General features: G+C 44.1%; 3 protein-coding genes across 4 annotated transcripts in view; 1 reads left to right on the forward strand and 2 right to left on the reverse strand.

Annotated features, from left to right (window-relative positions):
• kif28 (kinesin family member 28) overlaps positions 1–5,520 on the forward strand; it is a 12,816-nt gene extending 7,296 nt beyond the window's left edge. Inside the window, exons 10-23 of the mRNA XM_060880609.1 lie at positions 1–22; positions 393–483; positions 1,328–1,388; positions 1,541–1,664; positions 1,751–1,913; positions 2,017–2,120; positions 3,026–3,133; positions 3,253–3,512; positions 3,601–3,735; positions 3,884–4,050; positions 4,145–4,239; positions 4,339–4,480; positions 4,664–4,803; positions 5,015–5,520. The exon at positions 1–22 is cut by the window's left edge and continues 100 nt beyond it. Coding sequence (XP_060736592.1) covers positions 1–22; positions 393–483; positions 1,328–1,388; positions 1,541–1,664; positions 1,751–1,913; positions 2,017–2,120; positions 3,026–3,133; positions 3,253–3,512; positions 3,601–3,735; positions 3,884–4,050; positions 4,145–4,239; positions 4,339–4,480; positions 4,664–4,803; positions 5,015–5,173 — 1,771 coding nt within the window. The 3' untranslated portion in view covers positions 5,174–5,520. The remainder of the gene's footprint in view (positions 23–392; positions 484–1,327; positions 1,389–1,540; positions 1,665–1,750; positions 1,914–2,016; positions 2,121–3,025; positions 3,134–3,252; positions 3,513–3,600; positions 3,736–3,883; positions 4,051–4,144; positions 4,240–4,338; positions 4,481–4,663; positions 4,804–5,014) is intronic.
• On the reverse strand, positions 5,349–10,744 carry sccpdha.1 (saccharopine dehydrogenase a, tandem duplicate 1). 2 transcript variants are annotated; one of them, XM_060880610.1, is made up of 12 exons: positions 10,419–10,743; positions 8,549–8,661; positions 8,314–8,394; positions 8,051–8,180; positions 7,792–7,841; positions 7,572–7,702; positions 7,364–7,481; positions 7,155–7,274; positions 6,956–7,012; positions 6,522–6,633; positions 6,171–6,252; positions 5,349–5,961 (listed from the first exon to the last, which is right to left on the reverse strand). In XM_060880610.1, exons 1-12 carry the CDS (start codon positions 10,633–10,635, stop codon positions 5,871–5,873), a joined length of 1,302 nt encoding a protein of 433 aa, XP_060736593.1. In that variant the 5' UTR covers positions 10,636–10,743; the 3' UTR covers positions 5,349–5,870. The 2 variants fall into 2 exon arrangements, with proteins under 2 accessions (XP_060736593.1, XP_060736594.1); XM_060880611.1 differs by lacking the exon at positions 6,956–7,012 and having other exon boundaries at positions 10,419–10,744.
• A 4,415-nt stretch (positions 10,745–15,159) lies between these two features.
• Positions 15,160–25,000, reverse strand: part of cnsta (consortin, connexin sorting protein a) — a 14,440-nt gene continuing 4,599 nt past the window's right edge. The window contains exons 4-11 of the mRNA XM_060880612.1: positions 24,986–25,000; positions 22,983–23,069; positions 22,775–22,880; positions 22,407–22,428; positions 21,347–21,425; positions 20,470–21,029; positions 16,819–16,954; positions 15,160–16,564 (exon numbers count right to left, since the gene is read on the reverse strand). The exon at positions 24,986–25,000 is cut by the window's right edge and continues 16 nt beyond it. Of these exons, the coding sequence (XP_060736595.1) occupies positions 16,350–16,564; positions 16,819–16,954; positions 20,470–21,029; positions 21,347–21,425; positions 22,407–22,428; positions 22,775–22,880; positions 22,983–23,069; positions 24,986–25,000 (1,220 nt within the window). The 3' untranslated portion in view covers positions 15,160–16,349. The remainder of the gene's footprint in view (positions 16,565–16,818; positions 16,955–20,469; positions 21,030–21,346; positions 21,426–22,406; positions 22,429–22,774; positions 22,881–22,982; positions 23,070–24,985) is intronic.

Consider the following 25,000-nt stretch of genomic DNA (forward strand, 5'->3'; position numbering starts at 1 on the left):
CCAGTACACTGCCATTACACAGGTCTCTCTCTCTCTCTCACACACACACTCACACACATACACACAGACACACACACTCACACACACAGACACACACTCCCACACACACTCACACACACTCACACACAGACACACGCTCACACACACACTCACACACACACAGACACTCACACACACATGCAAACACACACACAGGCACACACTCACACACACACAGACACACACACACAAACACGCACACATACAAACACACACACAGACACACACACACAGTCACACACATACACACTCAAGCACACACATACACACACAGTAAAGAGTCTAAATGTATAAATAATGAACAGTGTAGTGAATACTATTCATCCCTGGCCCTGGTCTGTGACGGAGGACAGGAGCGAAGGATGATGCAGATGTTTCCTTACATGCTGAACATTAATGAAGATGCACAGCTGTCTGGAGTCATCAAGCTCTTTATTCAGGAGGGTCAGTGAGAGCAGTCTTATTGTAATAAAAGTTAAAGTGTGTGTTAGCGTGTGTGTGTTTGTGTGTTTGCATGTGTGTGTGTTTGATTGTTGTTTGCGTGTGTGTGTTTGTGTGTTTGCATGTGTGTGTGTTTGTGTGTTTGCATGTGTGTGTGTTTGAGTGTTAGCATGTGTTTGTGTGTTTGCATGTGTGTGTGTTTGATTGTTGTTTGCGTGTGTGTTTGCGTGTGTGTGTTTACATGTGTGTGTTTGAGTGTGTGTTTGCGTGTGTGTTTGTGTGTGTGTTTGCATGTGTGTTTGTGTGTGTGTTTGCATGTGTGTTAGTGTGTGTTTGCGTGTGTGTTAGTGTATGTGTTAGTGCATGTGCGTTTGCATGTGTGTGTTTTTGTGTGTGTTTGCATGTGTGTGTTTGTGTGTGTGTTTGCGTGTGTGTGTGTTTGTATGTGTGTTTGCGCGTGTGTGTTTGAGTGTGTGTGTTTGTGTGTGTGTTTGCGTGTGTGTGTTTGCATGTGTGTTTGCGTGTGTGTTTGCGTGTGTGTGTTTGCATGTGTGTTTGCATGTGTGTTTGCGTGTGTGTTTGCGTGTGTGTTTGCATGTGTGTGTTTGCGTGTGTGTGTGTTTGTGTGTGTTTGCACGTGTGTTTGCGCGTGTATGTTTGAGTGTGTGTGTTTGCGTGTGTGTGTTTGTGTGTGTGTTTGCGTGTGTGTGTTTGCGTGTGTGTGTTTGCATGTGTGTTTGCGTGTGTGTTTGCGTGTGTGTGTTTGCATGTGTGTTTGCGTGTGTGTGTTTGCGTGTGTGTGTTTGCGTGTGTGTGTTTCTCAGTGTTTTGTTCTTGTTCTGTGAAGGTGACTGGGATGTGGGTCTCGCAGACGCGTCACTGAGAGTCATCTCCATCAGAGGACTGGGGTAAGTTGTGTGTTATTAAAACTGCTAAAGAAACTGAACTCATGTGATGGTGTTATAATTATAATGTTTTATACACACACACAATACTCCACAGAATCGGGACATAACCCAGGTTTTGTGTGTGTGTGTGTGTGTGTGTGTGTGTGTACAAGTATTCAGGAGCGACATGCAATCTTCTCAAATCAGCAGCGTCGAGTGACGATCACTCCAATGTCAGGGTCAAAGGTCACAGTTAATGGTGCATCCATATCTGAAGCCACAGAGCTGCATCATTTGGTACCTGACATATTATTATATATACTGTATAATACAGTAAAGAGAACAACGACTTCTCTAACAGGGATTCATCTTCCTGACTGTAGGACCGTGTGATCCTGGGCTCCAACAGCACCTTCTTGTTTATCGGTTTTCCTTCGGAGCGGTTCGGAGATGATTGGAGTCGTTATGATTATGATTATTTTCAGTCTGAACTGGCGGCAGCGGAGGGAGTTCACCTGCACACACTGTGTGACTCACTTGGACAGAGTGCGTGTGTTTACCTATTTAATATTAACAGTGTAGTAACAGGAGACACCACAGAGGGTAAAGACCAAATGAAATGTGTCCAAATGAATCTGTCTCTCTGTAGGGTCCCTAAAGCACAACCCCAGTCTCCTAGCTGCCTTTTACGACTACATCAAACTGATGCCCATGGTGACGGAGGCGAACCAAATGAGTCAGGAGCTGAACAAGGTGATGAACATCATTAACTCACTGTCAGTCAGTCATCAGCTCTGTCTCTCTCTGTCTGTCTGTCTGTCTCTGTCTGTCTGTCTGTCTGTCTGTCTGTCTCTCGTGCCCCTTTCCACCAGAAAGAACCGGGTGCTGGTTCGAAGTTGGTTCCACTGGTGAACCTTCTAAGAACCGGTTTGCCTTTCCATTGGTTAGAGAGCATCACAGAGCCGAGTCTTACATCACTGTATACAACGTTATACAGCAACGTTAGCACAGCAGCGACAAACAGAAACACAACATCAACAATGGCGGATGTTTCTTTACTGTTAATGCTCATGGCTTTGTGAACCTACATTGGCATCCAAACGTGACGAATCCTGATTTAAAATGATTTAAAAATGGTGCTAATGATGTTCTCTGTTGGTCACAGTAACCCCGCCCACATCCCCGCCCACAGCCCCTTATGCAAGCGGTTCTAGACCAGCAATGTTCTGGTGCTACTTAAGAACTACTTTTCCTGGTTCAGAGCCGGTGTTTTGGGTGTCGAAAAAGAAAGAACTGGTTTTAAATTATTCTCCGAACTCAAACTGCCTCGGTGGAAAAGGGGCATCTGTCCTTCACGCTACACTTTAAACCTACTCTAGCTCTCTTATTTACCTCTCAGTTGTTTATTGTTTCTCTAATTTCCTTCCTATTTTATTTTACAGACTTTATCTTCTTGCTGCCTCATCCTCAATGTTTCGTCCCCAGTTTCTTTCTTTCTTAATTATGTTCTATTTTCTGATCAGTTTTTTCTTGTTTGTTTCCGTTTCGCTTTTCCAGGTTCTTTTTCCCTCAATTTTATCCTGTACCTTTCAGTTCTCTATTTTTCCTTTTCTCAGACCTTCTGTTTTGCTAATGAACGTTTCTGGACTTATTTTCAGGGTGTGGTGTTTAAGTTGGAGATTAAGAACCTTGCCATGTCTGACTCTAAAGGTCACGACCTGGAGAAGGAGATTGTGGTCAGAGTGATGAATGTGCAGAACAAACAGGTCAGTAATGTTCGTGTTTTGGGTGTCAGAGGTTAAGATAACCTGATATTAAATAGGTTACTGTGACAGACAGGTTTATTGGTGTACATTGCCTGGTCATTGGCTCCGCCCTCATACAGGTGTGGTTGTGGTCCAAAGCGAAGTTCATTAACCGCAAGTTCCTGATGGAGGAGGTGTACCAGCAGGGGGCGACACTGCCGCAGGACAAAGACCCCTTCTGGGACCCAGTGGAGCCTCTACACCTGGGCAGTGCTCACCTGTGGCTTCACCCACTGGCATTCCGCATTGCTGTGGATGAGCAGGTGGAGGTGGTGGGACCTGAGGGTACTGAGGAGGCCATTCTACACGCACACCTAGTGCCCTGCTGCCCCGAGGGATTGTGGGTAATATTCGGCACTATTACTGTAGTACACCCCTATTCACCATCATTCTGATTGTGTGTGTATCTTGTCTGTTTGTGTCTCCAGGCCCCTGGGAGAGGACGATATTCTGATTGACCCCACAGAGCTGCTTGGAAAGCGACTAGATTTCCGACTGATCCTGGATCAGTGTTGTGGGCTGCGATGGGTCAAAGAGGCACGAACCCGTGGCATTCAGATCGGGTAAGTGTCAGTCAGAGTGTGTTACAATGTGTGTGTGTGTGTGTGTGTGTGTGTAGGATAGCTGAGATGTAACACATTACCGCATCAACATAATTAGAAGTGTTAATTCTCTGTTAAATGATTCTGAAATATAAATGTGTGTGTTCAGGTTCCAGATGTTTGACTACAGAGAGCCACTCTACACTCAGGCAGTGTGGCAGTGTGTGAACCCACAGCTGGATTACACTGTTCACTTCTCGGCCCTGAACACGTCACACACACTGCTCACCTACCTGCAGAGCAACGCTGTGGTACTGCAGCTGTGGGGTCTACAGGGTATACACACACACACAAACACACACACAGGCTCTGTTCCCTAACACTACAACACTAAGGACATAATTGATGTTTATTTACTTCCTGTGTGTAGAGGGATGTTCTGACATGCCGTCATGTCTGCACAGTGTGAGGAAAACTCCAGAAAACATCATCCTCATCGACACGGAGCACACAGTTAGGACTCATGTATGTTCTTACACACACACACTCACTTTTGTTTATTTTACCTTTATCATTTACAGTCTAAAAAGGATTAAATGATATGAGGTGTGTGTGTGTGTGTAGAGTGTGGATAGCTCAGTGTCAGATCAGTGTGTGTGTTTGCGAGCTCTTCTTGAGGATATGGAGCAGCTGAAGAAGACCAATGCAGCACTGAGGGAAGAGAATGACACATATAGAGAACAGCTCAGTACATACACAAGAGATGGTAACACACACACACACACACACACACACACACACACACACACACACACACACACTTCAGAACTGTAATATTTGAGTTCAGGATTTTTCACAACAAAACACAAAGTTCTATCCTTAATACTTAAAGTTTAATGCTCTTCAGTTTGGTAAGAGTTTGTGACGTCACACTGTGTCCTGATGGCAGGTACGATGTGCACTCAAGGGCACAGAGGGAGTCTGAAGTCTAGCTGCGATGCTGAATTCGCTCGAGCGCTGAAAGTGTTTTATCACAGCATGACCTCAGTTAGAGCTCAACTGCAGCGGCTGTGCAGACACAGACCCAGTGTATGTACACGAGAACTTTACCTTCAGTCTCTGATCTAGTGAAGGGAAAATGTCTGAACTCTGTCTTGTTAACACACATCAGACTTGATAAAAGGAGGCCTCCATTTTTCCTTTTACACAACAGCAATTTATGTATAAACATTTCTGAGTTTATAGTCACATGTATGTTGCAGAACTTCATCTGTCATTAATGTGTGTGTGTGTGTGTCAGGAGGAGGCAGAGCTGCAGGAGCTGAGATTGTTTGTGGATGAACACACACACCTGCTGAAGGAGATCAGTGAGCAGGTGGAGCAGTGTGTGTGTAAACTGAAGCAGGATGTGGCAGCAATAGTTCGCAGGAAGAAAGAGAAATCTGTAACCTGCTCTTAAGCGTCACACGTGGAACAGGTGGGTTTATGTTCTCAGACCTGGTCACAAAGCTCCTCAAACACACCTTACTGAGACAGGAGTGTGTGATGGACCAATCAGTGCCTCAGATTACAGTCACATGAACTGTGTGTAAATGTTCTCACAGAATATTATTAAAAAGGTAAATAAATCACTCTTCACAAGCTGAACCCTTTAATCCATTAGTGCAGAAAATTACAGAGAAAAGCACACAATATACATTTAAATTCAGAAAAGTGTGTGAGAACTGAGCAGAATAAAGACATGCTAAGTGTGTAGCTTACCCAGGCTAGCTCAGAGGCTAGCTCAGGCTAAAGACCGCTAGCTCAGAGGCTAGCTCAGGCTAAAGACCGCTAGCTCACAGGCTAAAGACCGCTAGCTCACAGGCTAAAGACTGCTAGCTCACAGGCTAAAGACTGCTAGCTCACAGGCTAAAGACTGCTAGCTCACAGGCTAAAGACTGCTAGCTCACAGGCTAGCTCAGGCTAAGTACTGCTTGATTACACATCACTTCCTCTTTAGTGTAAATGTGGTGCTCTACATCAGTGAGGGGTCTTTACACCATTTTATATGAATTTAATCCTGCATGTAAGCCTTAATGCTAAGTGCTAATCAAAGCAAGTAGTGTGTGATATGAAGAGCTGAAGATTCGCTTCATTAAACATCGCTCCACTTCTCTTCACAGCACTGAGAAACGGATGCCGTGTTCATCCAGACGTTTGATGATGGAGGTTTTAGCGAAGGCAGCTCCAGGAGTATATACACCACCTCTGTGTACACACACACACACACACACACACACACCTGATTAATAAATTATTCACTATATCCTTTCTGCAGCTTGAACCAGTTGTGTCTCTCTCCTCTGATTTCTCTTATGAAGCTGTTTAAACAGTTATTTAGAACTCACTTTATATGACACTAAGGTGTGTGTGTGGGGGGGGTGTTGGGGTCTAGTCATTAATAAAAGGTGACTAACTTCTTGGGCAGAGCTTCAGGTTCAGTGAGGATGGTGAGAGCTGCTTGCACCATGGCGATCGGGGTCGCAACATAACCCGGCTCTGTAACACACACACACACACACACACACACACACACCATTAATCTCTTACACACTACAGCATGTGATATTGTATTGAACACAGAGTTTTGGTCTCTCGGTGCTGCCACATGACATTACAGTAAATAAATACAGTTTTATATGTGACTGTAAACGCTTCCCTTTTGCTGGATCACTGATTTTTCATCAATACGATGTTTCATTTTGATTTGACACTTTTAGAAATTCATTTGATCCACAATATTATTATAATTATGAATAAAAACGTACCTGGTCCCTGGACTAGTGTGCGGATTTTAGCGTCGGGTTTCCCCTGAGATGGATCCTGACCCTCAGTGTAACCTTCACCAAAGAACGCAAACCGAAATGATGATCCCTCCATCTACACACACACACACACACACACACACACACACACACAATAACACTGGGGTCAATAACACTGTGCTAGAGGGTCTATGATTAATGACAGTTTTGTTAACAGTAAATGAAAAGAATAATAAAACATCACTCAGAAGTCTGTGGTGTGAAAAGAGTCTGAGTCAGTAGAGTCAGTAGAGTCAGTAGAGTCAGTACTCATGATATATTACAGTAGTATATCTTTCTAGCACAGTCACACTGTTCCCTGACTGATGAACACGTGTCCCAGATGTTTGAGTCTATCCTGTACAGGGTTAGTGGTGAACTGCTGGACCGGATCTCACCTGCTTCTGAGTCGGTCCTGCTTTGGAGAAATAGCCGAAGGAGAAAAACTCTGGAAACTGCACAGACAATGGAACAGAAATTTCTGACATTTTCTTTTACAAATGGTGAATTCCTTTAAAAGACTGCAGGAAAAATACAAAACAACAGAGAGTGAAGCGCAGCCACACTGCAGGAATAACGACATCGAATCAGCCGTACTTTAATCAGAAGCTTTCTGCCAAAGCTGAACTTCACGAGTATAAAGAAGAGGAACCCGGCGAAGAGCAGTTTAATAACCGAGGACATTCCACCAACTCCAGCGTACGCGCCATACTGAACCTGAGGACAAACCAGCAGAAATCAGAACAGAACCGTGTGTGTGGGTGTGTGTGTGTGTGTGTGTGTGTGTGTGTGTGAGAAAGACTAACTGGAGTTTGTTGATGTTCCTCAAACAGGAAGCGCTGAGTTCTCTTCACCACAGAAGGATCAGAGCCCATGAAGGGAACCGTGTACTGCTGTATCTCATTACTGTAGAACAGAGCGCTCCTACACACACACACACACACACACACACATTAGCAGTGTGTATGTATTAACTGTTAATTGTGTGTGTGTGTGAATGCTGAATTATTTTACCTTCGTTTAACCTTGGCCCCAACCACAGGTAGCAGTTTGTGGTTGAATTTTTTCCTCAGGCTCTTCAGTTTGTCACCATCCGCCATCCCGTACACGGCCGACTGCCAGGTCCCATCATGGATACATGCTCCCTGAGGGAAGGAGACGAGACACACACACCACGTGAGGACTGGGACACACACCAGTGTGTAAAATAACACACTATAATAAAGATAAATACCTCAGGTCCAGAGCTTGCTGTCAGAAAACTCTCCACAGCCGTCAGAGTGCCTACACACACACACACACACACACACACACACACACACACACACACACACACTTACTATAGAACAATATATGTTCTAATGTTTTCTCTCCTGGATTATCTTCAGTCCTGAGTTTTCTGATGTACAGTGAAATCTCACTCTGACTCAATACTAATGAATTAACAGTTAATGAAATGAACAAACACCAGGATTAAACACCTGAGTCTTTACCTTTAAACTGGTCCCGTGTGTAAATCACACCCAAATCTGCAGGAATAGAGTCAAAGCCACAGCTTCCCACGATATACACACCTCCACTCGCCGCCTGGGCGTCATAATTCAGCTGCATGCTCTCTAAAAACTACACACACACACACACTCTTCAGATTTGCTGTGTGAATTAATATATAATACATATATTACAAATGAATGATAGGATTAATGGTATATATATATATGTGTGCGCGTGTGTGTGTGCGTGTGTGTAGACGTACCTGAGGTTCTCCACTGATATCCACACAGTGAGCTCCGTTCTCCACACACGCCTTCACCACTGGCTCACCATAGAACCTATACTGTACACACACACACACTAATTTTGTTTAAAACACTCAAAGTTTTTGTAATGTTGGAATCGGTGCTGTGTTAATACAACAGAGAGAATCTGTGTGTGTGTGTGTGTGTGTGTGTGTGTGTGTGTGTGTGTGTGTGTGTGTGTGTTTAATGTACCGGCCCAACACAGTTGAGGATAACATGCCCCAGTTTACACATAGCAGCTAATGAGTCCGGCTCAGACACATCAGCCACAATGATCTCCACCTCCGACTGCAGCTCTGGTTTCCCTGTGCACACACACGCGCGCACACACACACACACACACACACACACACGCACATGCATGCGCACACATGCAAAGACACGACTCAGTATCAGTTATGTAAATAATTTAGTGGCATAAAAAACACTAGACACACGCTTGCTCACACACACACGCGCGCACACACACATGCAAACACAATACTCAGTATCTGTTATGTAAATGATTTAGTGGCATAAAAAAAAAAAAACAGTACAAGAGTTCAGCATATACCACACACACACACACACACACACTGCACCCATACACCTGTAACGTTTTCCCCTTGTGGTGACGTTCACAATGTTTTGAAGGTGTTTCTCTTTAATCCTGAACAGCTGATGGAACAGTCCCATCACACCAACACAGGAGCTTCATGACCTTTATTTATCACACTAATCCCCTGTGATAAACCCTGGTCCTGCTGTTCACTCAGCTGGTGACGTGTCCCAATGCACAAACACTGACACTTTATTACACATCTGATTATCAGCACACATGTGATCAGAGTTCACCTTCAATCTCCTGATGGTCCACCTGGAGTTTCTCCAGGTTTCTCCTGCTCTTACACACTCACTGTGCAAATAAACATGAGGTGCATTTACACTGTGTCATGGGTCGTGTCTAATCCTGTGTGTTTGTTGGATTATTACATTGTGTTCATGTTCATTACTCAGGGCATAAAAATCACATCCTACAAGCTTAATCTAGTCTCCGCTGTCTCCCTGTGATGTGCACTACACAGGGCAAAACTGCTGCTTTCTACACTCTTATGTAATCACTTGTGAAAGCAGGAGATGTGAAGATTTATTTATACTCTGATCACTTTTCTGAGATCAAAAAGCTCATCATTGGCTCTAGAGCTCCACATTTCCCTCCCTTTATAGTTCACATCCCTCCCTCTGTAGTGCACCAATATACTGTAGTGATAAGCTGTGATTTGGAATCCAGCCACAGAAAATGTGTTCTAACAAGAAGAAAGAAGCAGAGATTCACACTAACTTTATTAACTACAGCTTTCTCACACACTTGAGTTCTACTTCCTGTATTACCTGCTCAGGTGTGTGTGGGCCTGAGAGAGAGAGAGAGAGAGAGACAGACAGACAGAGACACAGACAGACAGACAGAGACACAGACAGACAGACAGAGACACAGACAGAGATGCAGACAGAGACACAGACAGACACAGAGACACAGACAGACAGAGACACAGACAGACAGAGACACAGACAGACAGACACACAGACAGAGACACAGACAGACACACAGACAGACACACAGACAGACACACAGACAGACACAGACAGACAGAGACACAGACAGACAGAGACACAGACAGAGACACAGACAGACAGAGACACAGACAGACAGAGACACAGACAGACAGAGACACAGACAGACAGAGACACAGACAGAGACACAGACAGACAGACACACAGACAGAGACACAGACAGACACACAGACAGACACACAGACAGAGACACAGACACACAGACAGAGACGCAGACAGACAGAGACACAGACAGAGACACAGACAGACACACAGACAGACACACAGACAGAGACGCAGACAGACAGAGACACAGACAGAGACGCAGACAGAGACACAGACAGACACACAGACAGATCTGTACCTGTAAGAACCCTAATGCCCCACATGAGCCCTGTTATATTGTGAGAGTTAAAGTTCTTCCCTACTGATAGTTAATGACCGAATGCACTGCTGTAGGTCAGAACTGTACCGAGTTGTTCCGCGGTGTCCTGTAGGACGTCCTGCAGCTTGTCTCTGCTCCTCCCCGCTACGGCCCACCTCAGTGTCCCCCCCGGAGCCTCGGCGCTGCTCCGCGCCACCTCCTGCACCACGAAGCGGCCCGTAAAGCCTGAAGCCCCGAACACGATGAACTGGTAGGGCCTGGGGGAGGAAGAGGAGGAGGAGGAAGAGCCGCGTGCCGCCATCATAGAGGATTAAAGTGGCACTGAGTAACACGCTGAGAGAGACACACACTGAGTGAGACAGACAGTGAGACACTGAGACACAGAGACACACAGAGACACACAGTGAGACACAGAGAGACACTGAGAGAGACACTGAGGCTGAACTGAGTTTTGTTGTAAACAGAAGACACCAACAACGTGTAACAACCCGGAAGCGTCAATTTCAAAATAAAAGTGATTAAATTAAATTATAAACAAAAGCACAAAAACTTTTAACACATAGCTTCATTTTTTTATTTAATTAAACTTAAAATTATTAAAATATTGAGCAATATTAATGATAATAAACAGCTTAGGATTCATCCTTTAACACGTTATGTCAAAAATGAGACGTGTTAATAATAATAATATTAATAATAATAATAATATTAATAATAATAATAATAAACTTTATTTTCTGTAGCGCCTTTAAAAGTACCATCTCAAAGCGCTTCACAGAAGAAAAAGAAAACACAATTGTATATAAAACTGTCTTTATTATATATAAGTGTTCATGTCAGTGTCATTCTGTTACACTGTGGAGCTTCTGTACTAGAACAAATTCCTCGGATGTGAAAACATACTTGGCACTAAAGATCCTTCTGATTCTGATTCTGATACAAATAATGTGACAATAAATAAGATATAAAAATACACCAAATAAAAACATACCATCAAAACAAGTTAAAAAAAACAATGTGAACTAAAAGCTACCCTAAAGAAATAAGATTTAAGGGAACATTTAAAGACACTAAGGGATTCTGCTTAATCCGAACAGACCAGAGTCTTGGAGCTACAGAACAAAATGCCCTTTTACCCAGAGATATTAAACGGGTCTGGTGGATGATTACATGATGACAGTTTCTGAAGGCCGGAGAGCACACACAGGTGTGTAGGGGGCTAAAAGCTCAGTAAGGTAGTGAGGAGCCAAACCATCCAAAGCTTTGTAGGTAAACATCAGAACTTTAAAATCCACCCAAAATCTGACAGGGAGCCAATGTAAGGACTCCAGGACTGGAGTGATGTGATCCCTTGTCCTGGTTCCAGTCAGGATTCGGGTGGCTGTATGTGGAATTAGGGTCGGAATTAGTAATCAATACGAGAGAACATAAAGATATTAACTTTACAGCCACCGGGAGTGACAGCATAGGACGCAATTTGGTAATGTTTTTTAAATGAAAGAATGATGTTTTTACAGTGTTCTGAACATGGGGAAGAAATGTTTAATGTGCATCAAATGTCACCTCTAAATGTTTTAATTTTGTTTGGAATTCTAATGGAGCGCCATCTACACTTAAAGACCCAGCCTTACGTAGCTAGTAGGTGAACCAATGAGCATTACCTCCGTCTGGTCTCTGTTCAGACACAAGAAATTTCCAGACATCCATTTTTTTATCCCAGAGATACATTGAGAGAAAAGAGACACAGCCACATTAACATCAGGTTTTGAATGTACATAAACCTGAGTGTCATCTGCATAAAAGTGAAAGTTGAGACCAAGTGATCTTAAAAGTTGACCCAACGGATGAATGTAAATGCTAAAAAGTAAAGGTCCCAAAATTGATCTTTGAGGAACACCAGATTTCACAACATCAATATCAGACATGCAACCACCCTTAGTAATGAACTGCTTTCGATCTGAGCGATAAGACTCAAACCAGCTTAGTGCAGTCCCAGAAACACCAAATACAGACTGTAACCGAGTCAGTAAAATTGAATGATCAACAATGTCAAATGCAGCACAGAGATCAAGAATCAAGATAGAAAGACAGCCAGAATCAGAAGCTATTAGCAAATCATTAGTGACCTTAACTAAAGCTGTTTCAGTGCTGTGGAGTTTACGGAATCCCGATTGAAGAGGCTCAAAAAGATTGAGTAAGACGAGAATTTGATTTATTAGCAACAATTCGCTTCAAAATTTTGGCGAGAAACCGAAGATTGGATATGGGGCGGAAATTATTGAGATGATCAAAATTGATGTTATTTTTTTTTTTTGTACGGGGTCAAAGCAGCTGCTGGCACTACACCAGTACACAAAGAATCATTGATGATGCTTAATACAGCCGGACATAAGGTAATAAAACACGACCTAAACAGCCTGGTTGGTACAGGATCAACAATGGAAGTGGCAGCTTTCATTTTTGAAACCTCATTGCAAAGAGAATTCAAGTCCATTGTTGAGAAGTTTGAGAGATGTATACCAGAAAATTCTCAAGCAGATGAAGGAGAAACAGACAAAAGAAGAGAAGAAATAATACATTTACGAGTGTGATCAATCTTAGAGCTTGATCACTGATGCTGATGCTGATACTGAAACACTGATGCTGGCCTACAAAGCCAAAAATGGACCAGCTCCCTCTTACCTCAAAGCCCTCATCACTCCTCGCACTGCACCCCGCACCCTCCGATCTACCAGCACTGCTAGACTGGTTCCACCATCTCTCAGGGTAAGAGGCAAGTATACTACAAGACTCTTCTCTGTACTGGCACCAAGGTGGTGGAACGAACTTCCCCTAGAGGTCCGGACAGCTGAGTCACTGGCTATTTTCAAGCGGCGGTTGAAGACCTACTTATTCAGGAAACACTTCAACTAGCACTTCTTTCATTATCTTTTGCATTTTAAAAAAAAAAAAAAAAAAAAAAAAAAAAAAACACACCTTTGACACTTTCATTGTAACTTTGAACAAATGTTTTAAACTCATGGTATCTTAAGTATGTAACTTAGTGATCCAGCATTAATGTATTCAATGTTAGAGATTTAAGCACTTATGTACGTCGCTCTGGATAAGGGCGTCTGCCAAATGCTGTAAATGTAAATGTAAATGTAGAGCTAAAGAAATCAAGAAACTTATTATAAAAGTGAGTTGAGGCAAAACCAGTCAAAGAATTATTACATTTATAATGAATAGTATGGAAGCAGCACTAATAATAAAGATTAGAATGTGTGTGAAAATTGTGACTTCAGTGACAAGAACACATTCACAATCACAACTGACAAAATACAATAATATAGAGACATAAATGAGATTTTGTTTTATATCTCAGTAGTGAATCATAGCAACAAAATACATAAAAATAATCATGTAATATTACTCATTATGTACATGTGCATTTTATAAGGAAACTATAATAGATAAACATTTTATAAACATGTAAAAAAAAACTATTTAAAAACACTTTGAGTTGTCAAATAAAACACAAACTCTGTTCACTCCTGACAGTAAAAGTGATTTATTAAGAACTGTGTTTCATCTCATCATGTTTCAGCTTATAAATATAAACCAAAAGGAGGGAAAAAAATCACAGACAACTTAAACCCAGACAGAAGAAATATTTCAATAATAAATATAATTTAAAAATAAAACACTGAACACAGAGAAGCTTAAGTGTTGGAGTAGGATTATTTAAATTATTTATTATTTAAATATTCTCTCATTAATTTTCTTCTGATCATTATGAGTAAAGTATGTAGATATACAGTAATAAACACAGTGCAGTTCTAAGCACTTAATAACTAATGATGGTAAAAACACACAACTTCATCTACACACTAATGCCCAGTACAGCAGACACTCACGCATACATTAAGGCAGAGCCCTCTGATTGGTTACCAGGCGGAGTCTAGCAGCCAATCAGAGTGGAGCTTTGCCCTGCTGAGTGTCTGAGCTCTGAGGAAACATGTGACTCTCATTAGGATAAAAACATTTACACTTTACATTAAAATCAGACTTCAGTGTAAAATTAATCTTTTAAACAGAAATGATCATTTATATTTAGATCTGAGCAGGTGACAAATGAATAAATTCATATCCAACATTAAAATAAATAGTGAAAACACGGTCGCCTGAACCAGCCAGAGGACAAAAACACACAAACAATAATCACAAATATCATCAGATCTCTTTCCCAAAACTGGGAATCTACTGAAAAGGAAACCAGCAAAGATTTAAGACATTGTGTGTGCTCTGTGCTCAGAGAGATTTAAAACAGTTTTACACCACAAACAATAACACACACACACACAGACACACAGACACACACACACAGACACACACACACACAGAGACCCCCACAGAGACACACACACAGACCCACACACACACACAGAGAGACACACACACAGACACACAGAGACACACACACAGACCCCCCCCACACACACACAGACACACACACAGAGACACAGACACACACAGAGACACAGACACACACACACAGAGACCCCCACAGAGACACACACACAGACCCACACAGAGACACACACACAGACACACAGAGACACACACAGACCCCCCCCACACACACAGACCCCCCCCACACAGACACACACACATAGAGACACAGACACACACACAGAGAGACACACACACAGACACACAGAGACACACACACAGACCCCCCCCCACACACACAGACCCCCCACACACAGACACACACACATAGAGACACAGACACACACACACAGAGAGACACACACACAGACACACAGAGACACACACACAGACCCCCCCCACACACAGACCCCCCACACACAGACACACACACATAGAGACACAGACACACACAGAGACACAGACACACACAGACACACACACACAGAGAGACACACACACAGACAGACACACACATGCTAGCTGCGTCCCAAATGACGTTTGACACATTGTTCATAAACAATCCTCTGCATTCTCTTGTGTATTGTGTGAATATTAGAAGCGTAACATTGTCTTGAACAAAGCACTAACACATTCAGGATCCACTCAGTTGTTAGTGATGAAAAGTAAATCACAGTGTAGAAAGAAAGACTTGATGTCTTGTCCAAAATGTTCTCTCATCCAGTGTGAGCGCCTGATAGCCCCACCATACTTCTGCTACATAAGCAACGCTGTGAGTGTCGAGTGCATTAAGTGTCCATCATTCACACCTGGTTTATCTGAGTGAAGAACTGCATCATCTGGCTTCCTAAAGTCTTCTTCTTCTTCATCTCCTGTGATCACATGACTCACACTTTTATACTCACAATGTTTTGTGATTTGGGACGCAGCTGAATTGTCTTTCCACATCAGTTCTTTACATGAAAACATTCTGTACTACATATTGCTTTATTCCTTACAACATTTTAATCCTAACCACTTAAATCTGACACATAACAATTTATACCTGATTATTTCACTTTCTCCATTGTGATCAAGGTGAAAAACTGAAGTTGCTATAACTAATATGCTAAGACTCATTATTTCAGACTTGTTTAGTGATAAATGGGTGGAGCTTAACTTCAATTCAATTAACCAATCACAAAACTTGATAGTATGACATCACTACTGACCATCTTTGGCTAGATAATAATAACAATGTAGATACACAGCATAACAGCTAACACTGGGCTAACGTTAGCCAGCTAACGATTTTTATTTAGCCAACTTTACGGCTGTGTGTCATTATATAACTAGCCAAGATCTAATGATAGATGAACAAATAAACTGTATTGAAAAAAAAGTGTTATGCTAAGAAACAAAAAGGACTGCTATGACACGTTCTGTACTGCTAAGATAAAAAAAATGCCGAAATACAACTTACCCTCTCACAATTAGAGCTAATTTACCCAAGTTTAAAAAGCAGGTTTGAAATGAAATGCTGCCTCTGAAAATAATGTGACATCATCAACACCTGCTATTAGCGAGAGAGAGATGGAGGAATATATTTTATGAGCTAGAGGAGGAGGAGAAGAAGTGTGTGATGTCGTCTACGCTGCGCTGCACCTTCCCCATGTAGAAATCAATATTGTGTGAAAAGTCTGTACACACATTGGACTGGGCATCACTGAATGTACAGTACAGGGCAGTGCCACCCACACTGATCACCACGGTAACCAAGCACAAAAGGAGCAAGAGGAGCCAGGAGTCTCCACCCACCTCATCTGCATATTGAAGAGACAGACAGACTGAGACCCGTTCAACAACTGTGTGTATATGTGTGTATGTCTGTGTGTGTGTGTTTGTGTGCGTCTGTGTGTGTCTGTGTATGTGTGTGTATACGTGTCTGTGTGTATATGTGTGTGTGTATGTCTGTGTGTATGTGTTTGTGTGTGTGTCTGTGTGTGTGTGTGTGTGTGTATGTGTGTGTGTGTGTGTGTGTGTGTGTATGTGTGTATGTGTGTGTATGTGTGTGTACCTTGCTCCAGGCTATCATCAGGAACGTGGAAGTGAACTCTGCGTTTAGTCAGTGGTTTGTTGGTGGAGAAAATGTCGTCTCCTCCATCACACACTCTTCTCTTCAGGATGGAGACGAGGCCTGAGGCAGGTGTGATCTGAAGATGAGAGAGAATAGAACACACTGTTAGATATCCAGCACACACACGCGCGCACACACGCGCGCACACACGCGCGCGCACACGCGCGCACACACGCGCGCACACACACGCGCACACACACGCGCACACACACGCGCGCACACACGCGCGCACACACACGCGCACACACACGCGCACACACACGCGCACACATATACACATGCATGCATGCATACACACACACAAGCACAGGTGTGCACACACACACTCATGCAAATACGGCCACGCCCATTAAAGCTCCATTAGAGATGAGAGCTGATGCAGGAGAAACCCACAGTGTGACTACAGTCTGTCTGAGTGCCAACATTTCTCCTACTTAAGGGAAAAACATCCTCACAGTGATGAGCTGAAAGCTAACACAACTGCACACACAGTTACCCCACGATTCTGCCCCACCAGGGTATTTCAGGGTAATGATCAGGATAAGTAATATTTTATGATTAGATTATGAATTCCCAAACCAGAGGACTCACAATCTCCATTTTTATTAATCTGTTTCACAAATTAAAACTTATAATGTCCATTTTGGGTCAATTAACAAAATGTTTGTAAACTCTGGTATTAATAATAATAATAATAATAATAATAATAATAATAAATATAGCTGCAAGCAGCGATACCGGGGTCAAGCCGATCAGATGCGCTCAGAACATGTCGCTGATGAACCATACGAAGTTTCGTAGCGATATGGCATTGTATTGGTAAAATACTTAACTTAACGTGAAAATTCAAAATGTGTGTGTGTAAATGTGTGTAGGTGTGAGTGTGTGTGTAAGTGTGAGTGTGTGTGTGTGTGAGTGTGTGTGTAAGTGTGAGTGTGTGTAAGTGTGAGTGTGTGCGAGTGTGAGTGAGTGTGTAACTGTGAGTGTGTGTATGTGAGTGTGAGTGTGCGAGTGTGAGTAAGTGTGCGAGTGTGAATGAGTGTGTGTGTGTAAATGTGTGTGTGTGTGTGTGTTCCTCGTATGTGAAAACATACTTGGCAATAAAGTTTGTGTGTGAGTGCGTCTGTGTGAGTGTGAGTGTGCATGTGTGTGTGTCTGTGAGTGTGTCTGTGTGTGTGTGAGAGTGTGAGAGTGTGTGTGTGCGTGCGTGTATGTGAGTATGTGTGTGAGTATGTGTGTGAGTATGTGAGTGTGCGAGTGAGTATGTGAGTGTGCGAGTGTGGAAACTTGGTATGTTTCATCAGCGACATGTTCTGAGCGCATCTGATCGGCTTGACCCCGTGTGTGCATGTCTGTGTGTGTGTGTGTGAGTGTCTGTGTGTATGTGTGTCAATGTGTGTGTGTGTGTGTGTGTTCCTCGTATGTGAAAACATACTTGACAATAAAGTGTGTGTGTGTATGAGTGTGTGTGTGTGTGTGAGAGAGTGTGTGTGTGTGTGAGTGTGTCTGTGTGAGTGTGTGTGTGAGAGTGTGTGTGTGTAAATGTGTGTGTATGTGAGTGTGTGTGAGTATGTGAGTGTGCGAGTGTGTGTGTAAATGTGTGTGTAAGTGTGTGTGTTCCTCGTCTGTGTGAGTGTGTGTGTCTGTGTGAGTGTGAGTGTCTGTGTGTGTCTGTGTGTGTCTGTGTGTGTGTGTGAGAGGGTCTGTGTGTGTGTAATTTTGAGTGTGTGTGTGAGTGTCTGTGTGTGTGTGAGTGTGTCTGTGTGAGTGTGTGTGTGTGTGTGTGTGAGTGCGTGTGTGTCTGTGTGTGTGAGTGTCTGTGTGTGTCTGTGTGTGTTTGTCTGTGTGTGAGTGTGTGTGAGTGTGTGTGTGTGAGTATGTTTTTGATTGTGAGTAAGTGTGTGTGTAAATGTGTGTGTAAATGTGTGTAAGTGTATGTGTGTGTGTGTGTGTGTGTGTGTGAGTGTGTGTGTCTGTGTGTGAGTGTGTGTGTGTGTGTGAGAGTGTGTGTGTGTAATTGTGTGTATGTGAGTGTGTGTGAGTATGTGAGTGTGCGAGTGTGTGTGTAAATGTGTGTAAGTGTGTGTGTTCCTCGTCTGTGTGAGTGTGTGTGTCTGTGTGAGTGTCTGTGTGTGTCTGTGTGTGTGAGAGGGTGTGTGTGTGTGAGTGTGTGTGAGTGTGTGTGAGTGTTAGTGTGAGTGCGTGTGTGTCTGTGTGAGTGTGTGTGTGTGTGAGTGTGTGTCTGTGTGTGTGTGAGAGTGTGTGTGTGTATGTGAGTGTGCGAGTGTGAGTAAGTGTGTGTGTGTAAATGTGTGTGTAAATGTGTGTGTAAGTGTGTGTGTAAGTGTGTGTGTGTAAGTGTGTGTGTGTTCCTCATAAAGACCTTTCTGATTCTGATGTTGCAAGAATTTTGCCTCTAGGCCTTACGATTCAGCACAAAATTGGGTTTTTGGACTGTTGGTGGCGCTAGACGGTTTGAGCTAGACACACCAAAGTTGCTACAGTAACTTCTAAGACTGACCTCTACATGTGTGCCAAATTTCATAACTTTCCTACGTACGGTTCTATGGGCTGCCATTGACTTCAATGGCGGAAGACGGAAGAATAATAATAATAATAATAATAATAATAATAAATATAATAATAATAATAAGAAAACTAATGATAACAATAGGTGTCTACGCCCCTTCGGGGCTTGACCCCTAATAATAATAATAACAACATGTGACCTGCTCCACTGATCATGTGACCTGCTCCACTGATCATGTGACCTGCTCCTAAGCTTTTGATCCACTGAAAGACTTCATTGTCTCAGCAGGAGCTCAGGAGAAATCTGCATCTCACTCACAATACACACATTCAGCCAGATGACATCACACACTGCAGCCTAAATAAACCACACTCACCACAGAGGAAATGTCACTGTGTGTGTGTTTGTGTGAGTGTCTGTATGTGTGAGTGTGTCTGTGTGCGTGCGTGTGTGTGTGTGTGTGTGTGTGAGTGTGTGTATGTGTGAGTGTGTCTGTGTGCGTGCGTGTGTGTGTGTGTGTGAGTGTGTGTATGTGTGAGTGTGTCTGTGTGCGTGCGTGTGTGTGTGTGTGAGTGTGTGTATGTGTGTGAGTGTGTGTATGTGTGAGTGTGTCTGTGTGCGTGCGTGTGTGTGTGTGTGTGAGTGTGTGTATGTGTGAGTGTGTCTGTGTGCGTGCGTGTGTGTGTGTGTGTGAGTGTGTGTATGTGTGTGAGTGTGTGTATGTGTGTCTGTGTGAGTGTGTTTGTATGAGTGTGTGTAAGTGTGTGTGTGTGTGAGTGTGTGTATGTATGTGTGTGAGTGTCTGTGTGTGAGTGTGTATGTGTGAGTGTGTTTGTATGAGTGTGTGTGAGTGTGTATGTGTGAGTGTGTTTGTATGAGTGTGTGTAAGTGTGTGTGTGTGTGTGCGTGCGTGCATGTGTGTGTGTGAGTGTGTGTATGTATGTGTGTGAGTGTGTATGTGTGAGTGTGTTTGTATGAGTGTGTGTGTGTGTGTGTGTACTGCGTTTTTAGCCTTTTGTATATTTTAGATACTTTGCTTTATACTGGTTTTTCTCCCTCACCTCCTCCACCTGAATGCGTTTGGCGAGAAAATCCAACATGTCATCCTCTGGCTTCTGAAGCTCCTCCTCTAGCTCCAGAGCTTCCACAGCTTCATTTACTTCCTCATCCTGTTCCTCTTCCTGTTCCTCTTCCTCTGCTCCTGTATCCAGTTCAGTGTGAGACACTTTTCCCACTCCTCCTTCTATCACCTCTTCTTTCCATGGGTCAGATTCAACAGGCTCCACCTCTATCCCACCTCTTTCACGCTTCACCTCCATCTTGCCTCCTCCAGGCTCCACCTCCTTTCCACTTCCTCCAGGCTCAGCTTTTTTTCCAAACTCTTGATACGTCCTCTCCATCTCTTGTTCTTCCTTTCCCTCACTCTCTTCTTCTCTCTCGCTCTGTTTCTTGACTTCCTCTCTGATGCTTTCTGCCATTACTGATGTGGGTGTGGTTTGGGGAGAGACTGTGTGTGTAATGGAAGCGCTGTCACACACATGTGTAGGCTGCCTCTGCTGGACCAAACAGGTAGGGCCACTTTCACTGGGAGAAACATCGTCCTGAGCCAACATCCCCGACTCTGACAGAGAGAACATGTGTTTAATTTTGCTGATGTTATTAATACATGACAACCTGACAGTCTGTGTGTGTGTGTGTGTGTGTGTGTGTGTGTGTGTGAGTGTGAGAGAGAGAGAGAGAGAGAGAAAAGTAAAATGAGGTCATGCAACCCAATGCCGAGCCATGTGATGTTCAAGTAACCCACACCACACACACACACACACACAGGCACACACAGACCTACACACAGACCTACACACCACACACACACAAGCGTCTTATTCATAGCAGAACATTATAAGATTATTGTGTGTGTGAGTGAGTGAGTGTAAAACTCACTGTCACTGCATGGAGATTCTGACGTGATGTTCTCTCCACAGCTCTCACCGTTCACACTGATCCTGTGTACCAGCTCACACTGAACAGCGCACACACACACACACACACACACACAGCAAAGATTGACACACAAGCACTTCAGTGTGCTTAATACTAATAATAATAACATAATGCATCTGAGTGTGTGAGGTTATTATGCGAGTGTGAGACTGCTGATTGGTCGATCTGGATGTGCTGCTAGTAAGAAAAAGAAAAAGAACATAAAATAAACTGAAGCTACACTGAGACATCACTACTGAACATCTTATAGACATTTGAGACAGTCAATGAAAACACACTGGAAAGGTTTTACTACCATTTAACACTTTAATGTGACGAACACTGTAGAACACTAACACTAACTAACGAACACTAACACTAACCACAAATATGTTCATATTTAAACAGATTTGTATTTTGTATGTGTGTTTACACTAGATCAGCATCACACACACACACACTCTCACACACTCAGTCTCTCACACACATTCAATCACACACACACACACTCACAATCACACACTCAGTCTCTCACACATTCAATCACACACACACACACACTCAATCACACACACACTCACAATCACACACACACACACAATCACAATCACACACACACACTCTCTCTCACACACATTCAATCACACACACACACACAATCACACACACACTCAATCACACACACACTCACAATCACACACACACACACACACACACACAATCACACACACACTCAATCACACACACACTCACAATCACACACACACACACACACACACACACAATCACACAAACACACAATCACAATCACACACTCTCTCACACACATTCAATCACACACACAATCACACACACAATCACACACACACTCAATCACACACACACACACTCACTCACACAGACATACTCAATCACACACACTCACTCCCTCACTCACACACTCACTCACACACTCAATCACTCACACAGACATACTCAATCACACACACTCACTCCCTCACACACTCTCACACACACTCACCGTGTCTGAGCTCCATGATGGTCTGCAAAACAGGGAATGACATAAAACAGTAAATTCCTCTTTTAAATTATTTACTATACTGTAAATGTCATAAGCTATGGTGTGTGTGTGTGTGTGTGTGTGTGTGTGTGAGAGAGAGAGACAGAGAGATGTGGAGTCTAATATTAGCAACGCACTTTCCTTCAGTACTGAAACTCTAGTGCACAGCTCAGATAGCACATAAACACACACAAGCTAATACTATACACATAGATACTATACTCACACTCACGCGCACACACTCACGTGCACACACTCATGTGCACACACTCGCGTGCACGCACTCAAGCGCACGCACACAGTAATCCCAGGTGTAGGTGTATACTCACTGTCTGTGAGTCATACAGATGTGTTTCAGTTTGTCCAGATGTTCTGAATTCAGATCCCCATGAAGAAGAGACTTATCTACAGACCTACTACACCTCCACCTGCTCTCTGAGCAGATAGAGTAGGAAAGAAAAAAACAAATAGCATTAATGAATATAGATGTGTGTGTGTGTGTGTGTGTGTGTGTGTGTGTGTGTGTGTGTTAGTTACCCCATGTCTCCTGCAGGGTGGCGATGTTAGACAGCACTCTCTCATGGTACAGTCTCTCCAGCTGGAGGAAGTGCAGGGCTCTCTCATCTACACACAGCGTGGTTAAAGATACACCACTACACACTGTTCTACACCACTACACGCTGTTCGACACCACTACGCACTGTTCTACACCACTACACACTGTTCTACACCACTACACGCTGTTCTACACCACTACGCGCTGTTCGACACCACTACGCGCTGTTCGACACCACTACGCGCTGTTCGACACCACTACGCGCTGTTCGACACCACTACGCGCTGTTCGACACCACTACGCGCTGTTCGACACCACTACGCGCTGTTCGACACCACTACGCGCTGTTCGACACCACTACGCGCTGTTCGACACCACTACGCGCTGTTCGACACCACTACGCGCTGTTCGACACCACTACGCGCTGTTCGACACCACTACGCGCTGTTCGACACCACTACGCGCTGTTCGACACCACTACGCGCTGTTCGACACCCTTACGCGCTGTTCGACACCCTTACGCGCTGTTCGACACCACTACGCGCTGTTCGACACCACTACGCGCTGTTCGACACCACTACGCGCTGTTCGACACCACTACGCGCTGTTCGACACCACTACGCGCTGTTCGACACCACTACGCGCTGTTCGACACCACTACGCGCTGTTCGACACCACTACGCGCTGTTCGACACCACTACGCGCTGTTCGACACCACTACGCGCTGTTCGACACCACTACGCGCTGTTCGACACCACTACGCGCTGTTCGACACCACTACGCGCTGTTCGACACCACTACGCGCTGTTCGACACCACTACGCGCTGTTCGACACCACTACGCGCTGTTCGACACCACTACGCGCTGTTCGACACCACTACGCGCTGTTCGACACCACTACGCGCTGTTCGACACCACTACGCGCTGTTCGACACCACTACGCGCTGTTCGACACCACTACGCGCTGTTCGACACCACTACGCGCTGTTCGACACCACTACGCGCTGTTCGACACCACTACGCGCTGTTCGACACCACTACGCGCTGTTCGACACCACTACGCGCTGTTCGACACCACTACGCGCTGTTCGACACCACTACGCGCTGTTCGACACCACTACGCGCTGTTCGACACCACTACGCGCTGTTCGACACCACTACGCGCTGTTCGACACCACTACGCGCTGTTCGACACCACTACGCGCTGTTCTACACCACTACGCGCTGTTCTACACCACTACGCGCTGTTCGACACCACTACGCGCTGTTCGACACCACTACGCGCTGTTCGACACCACTACGCGCTGTTCGACACCACTACGCGCTGTTCGACACCACTACGCGCTGTTCGACACCACTACGCGCTGTTCGACACCACTACGCGCTGTTCGACACCACTACGCGCTGTTCGACACCACTACGCGCTGTTCGACACCACTACGCGCTGTTCGACACCACTACGCGCTGTTCGACACCACTACGCGCTGTTCTACACCACTACGCGCTGTTCGACACCACTACGCGCTGTTCGACACCACTACGCGCTGTTCGACACCACTACGCGCTGTTCGACACCACTACGCGCTGTTCGACACCACTACGCGCTGTTCGACACCACTACGCACTGTTCTACACCACTACGCGCTGTTCGACACCACTACGCGCTGTTCTACACCACTACGCGCTGTTCTACACCACTACACGCTGTTCTACACCACTACACGCTGTTCTACACCACTACACACTGTTCTACACCACTACATCAGTGTAGGATCTGTAATTATTAGCACATGTTCACACTTCAGTGATTACGGCTCTGATTACCCTGAAGTTACATATTCTAAGGAGAATTTTGAACATTTCCGAAAATGCTGTTATATGAAATGTTAGAACTGTGATGTAGAAATAAATTCTCATCGTTATTATGGTGATAATAAATATTTAAATGTGCACTAAAGCAGGATGAAGCGTGTTGTAAGGATACAGTCGTCCTCCTGCA

Source organism: Tachysurus vachellii, chromosome 10, assembly GCF_030014155.1.
Source record: "Tachysurus vachellii isolate PV-2020 chromosome 10, HZAU_Pvac_v1, whole genome shotgun sequence".
Classification (NCBI taxonomy): Eukaryota; Metazoa; Chordata; class Actinopteri; order Siluriformes; family Bagridae; genus Tachysurus; species Tachysurus vachellii.

Excerpts from the sequence above, each read along its gene's own strand:
- sccpdha.1 (XM_060880610.1), bottom strand. The coding sequence starts at position 10,635 with ATGATGGCGGCACGCGGCTCTTCCTCCTCCTCCTCTTCCTCCCCCAGG. Across the intron at positions 7,703-7,791 it reads CAGCAAGCTCTGGACCTGAG|GGAGCATGTATCCATGATGG; the intron begins GTATTTATCTTT and ends TCCTTCCCTCAG. Across the intron at positions 6,253-6,521 it reads CACACTAGTCCAGGGACCAG|AGCCGGGTTATGTTGCGACC; the intron begins GTACGTTTTTAT and ends TGTGTGTTACAG.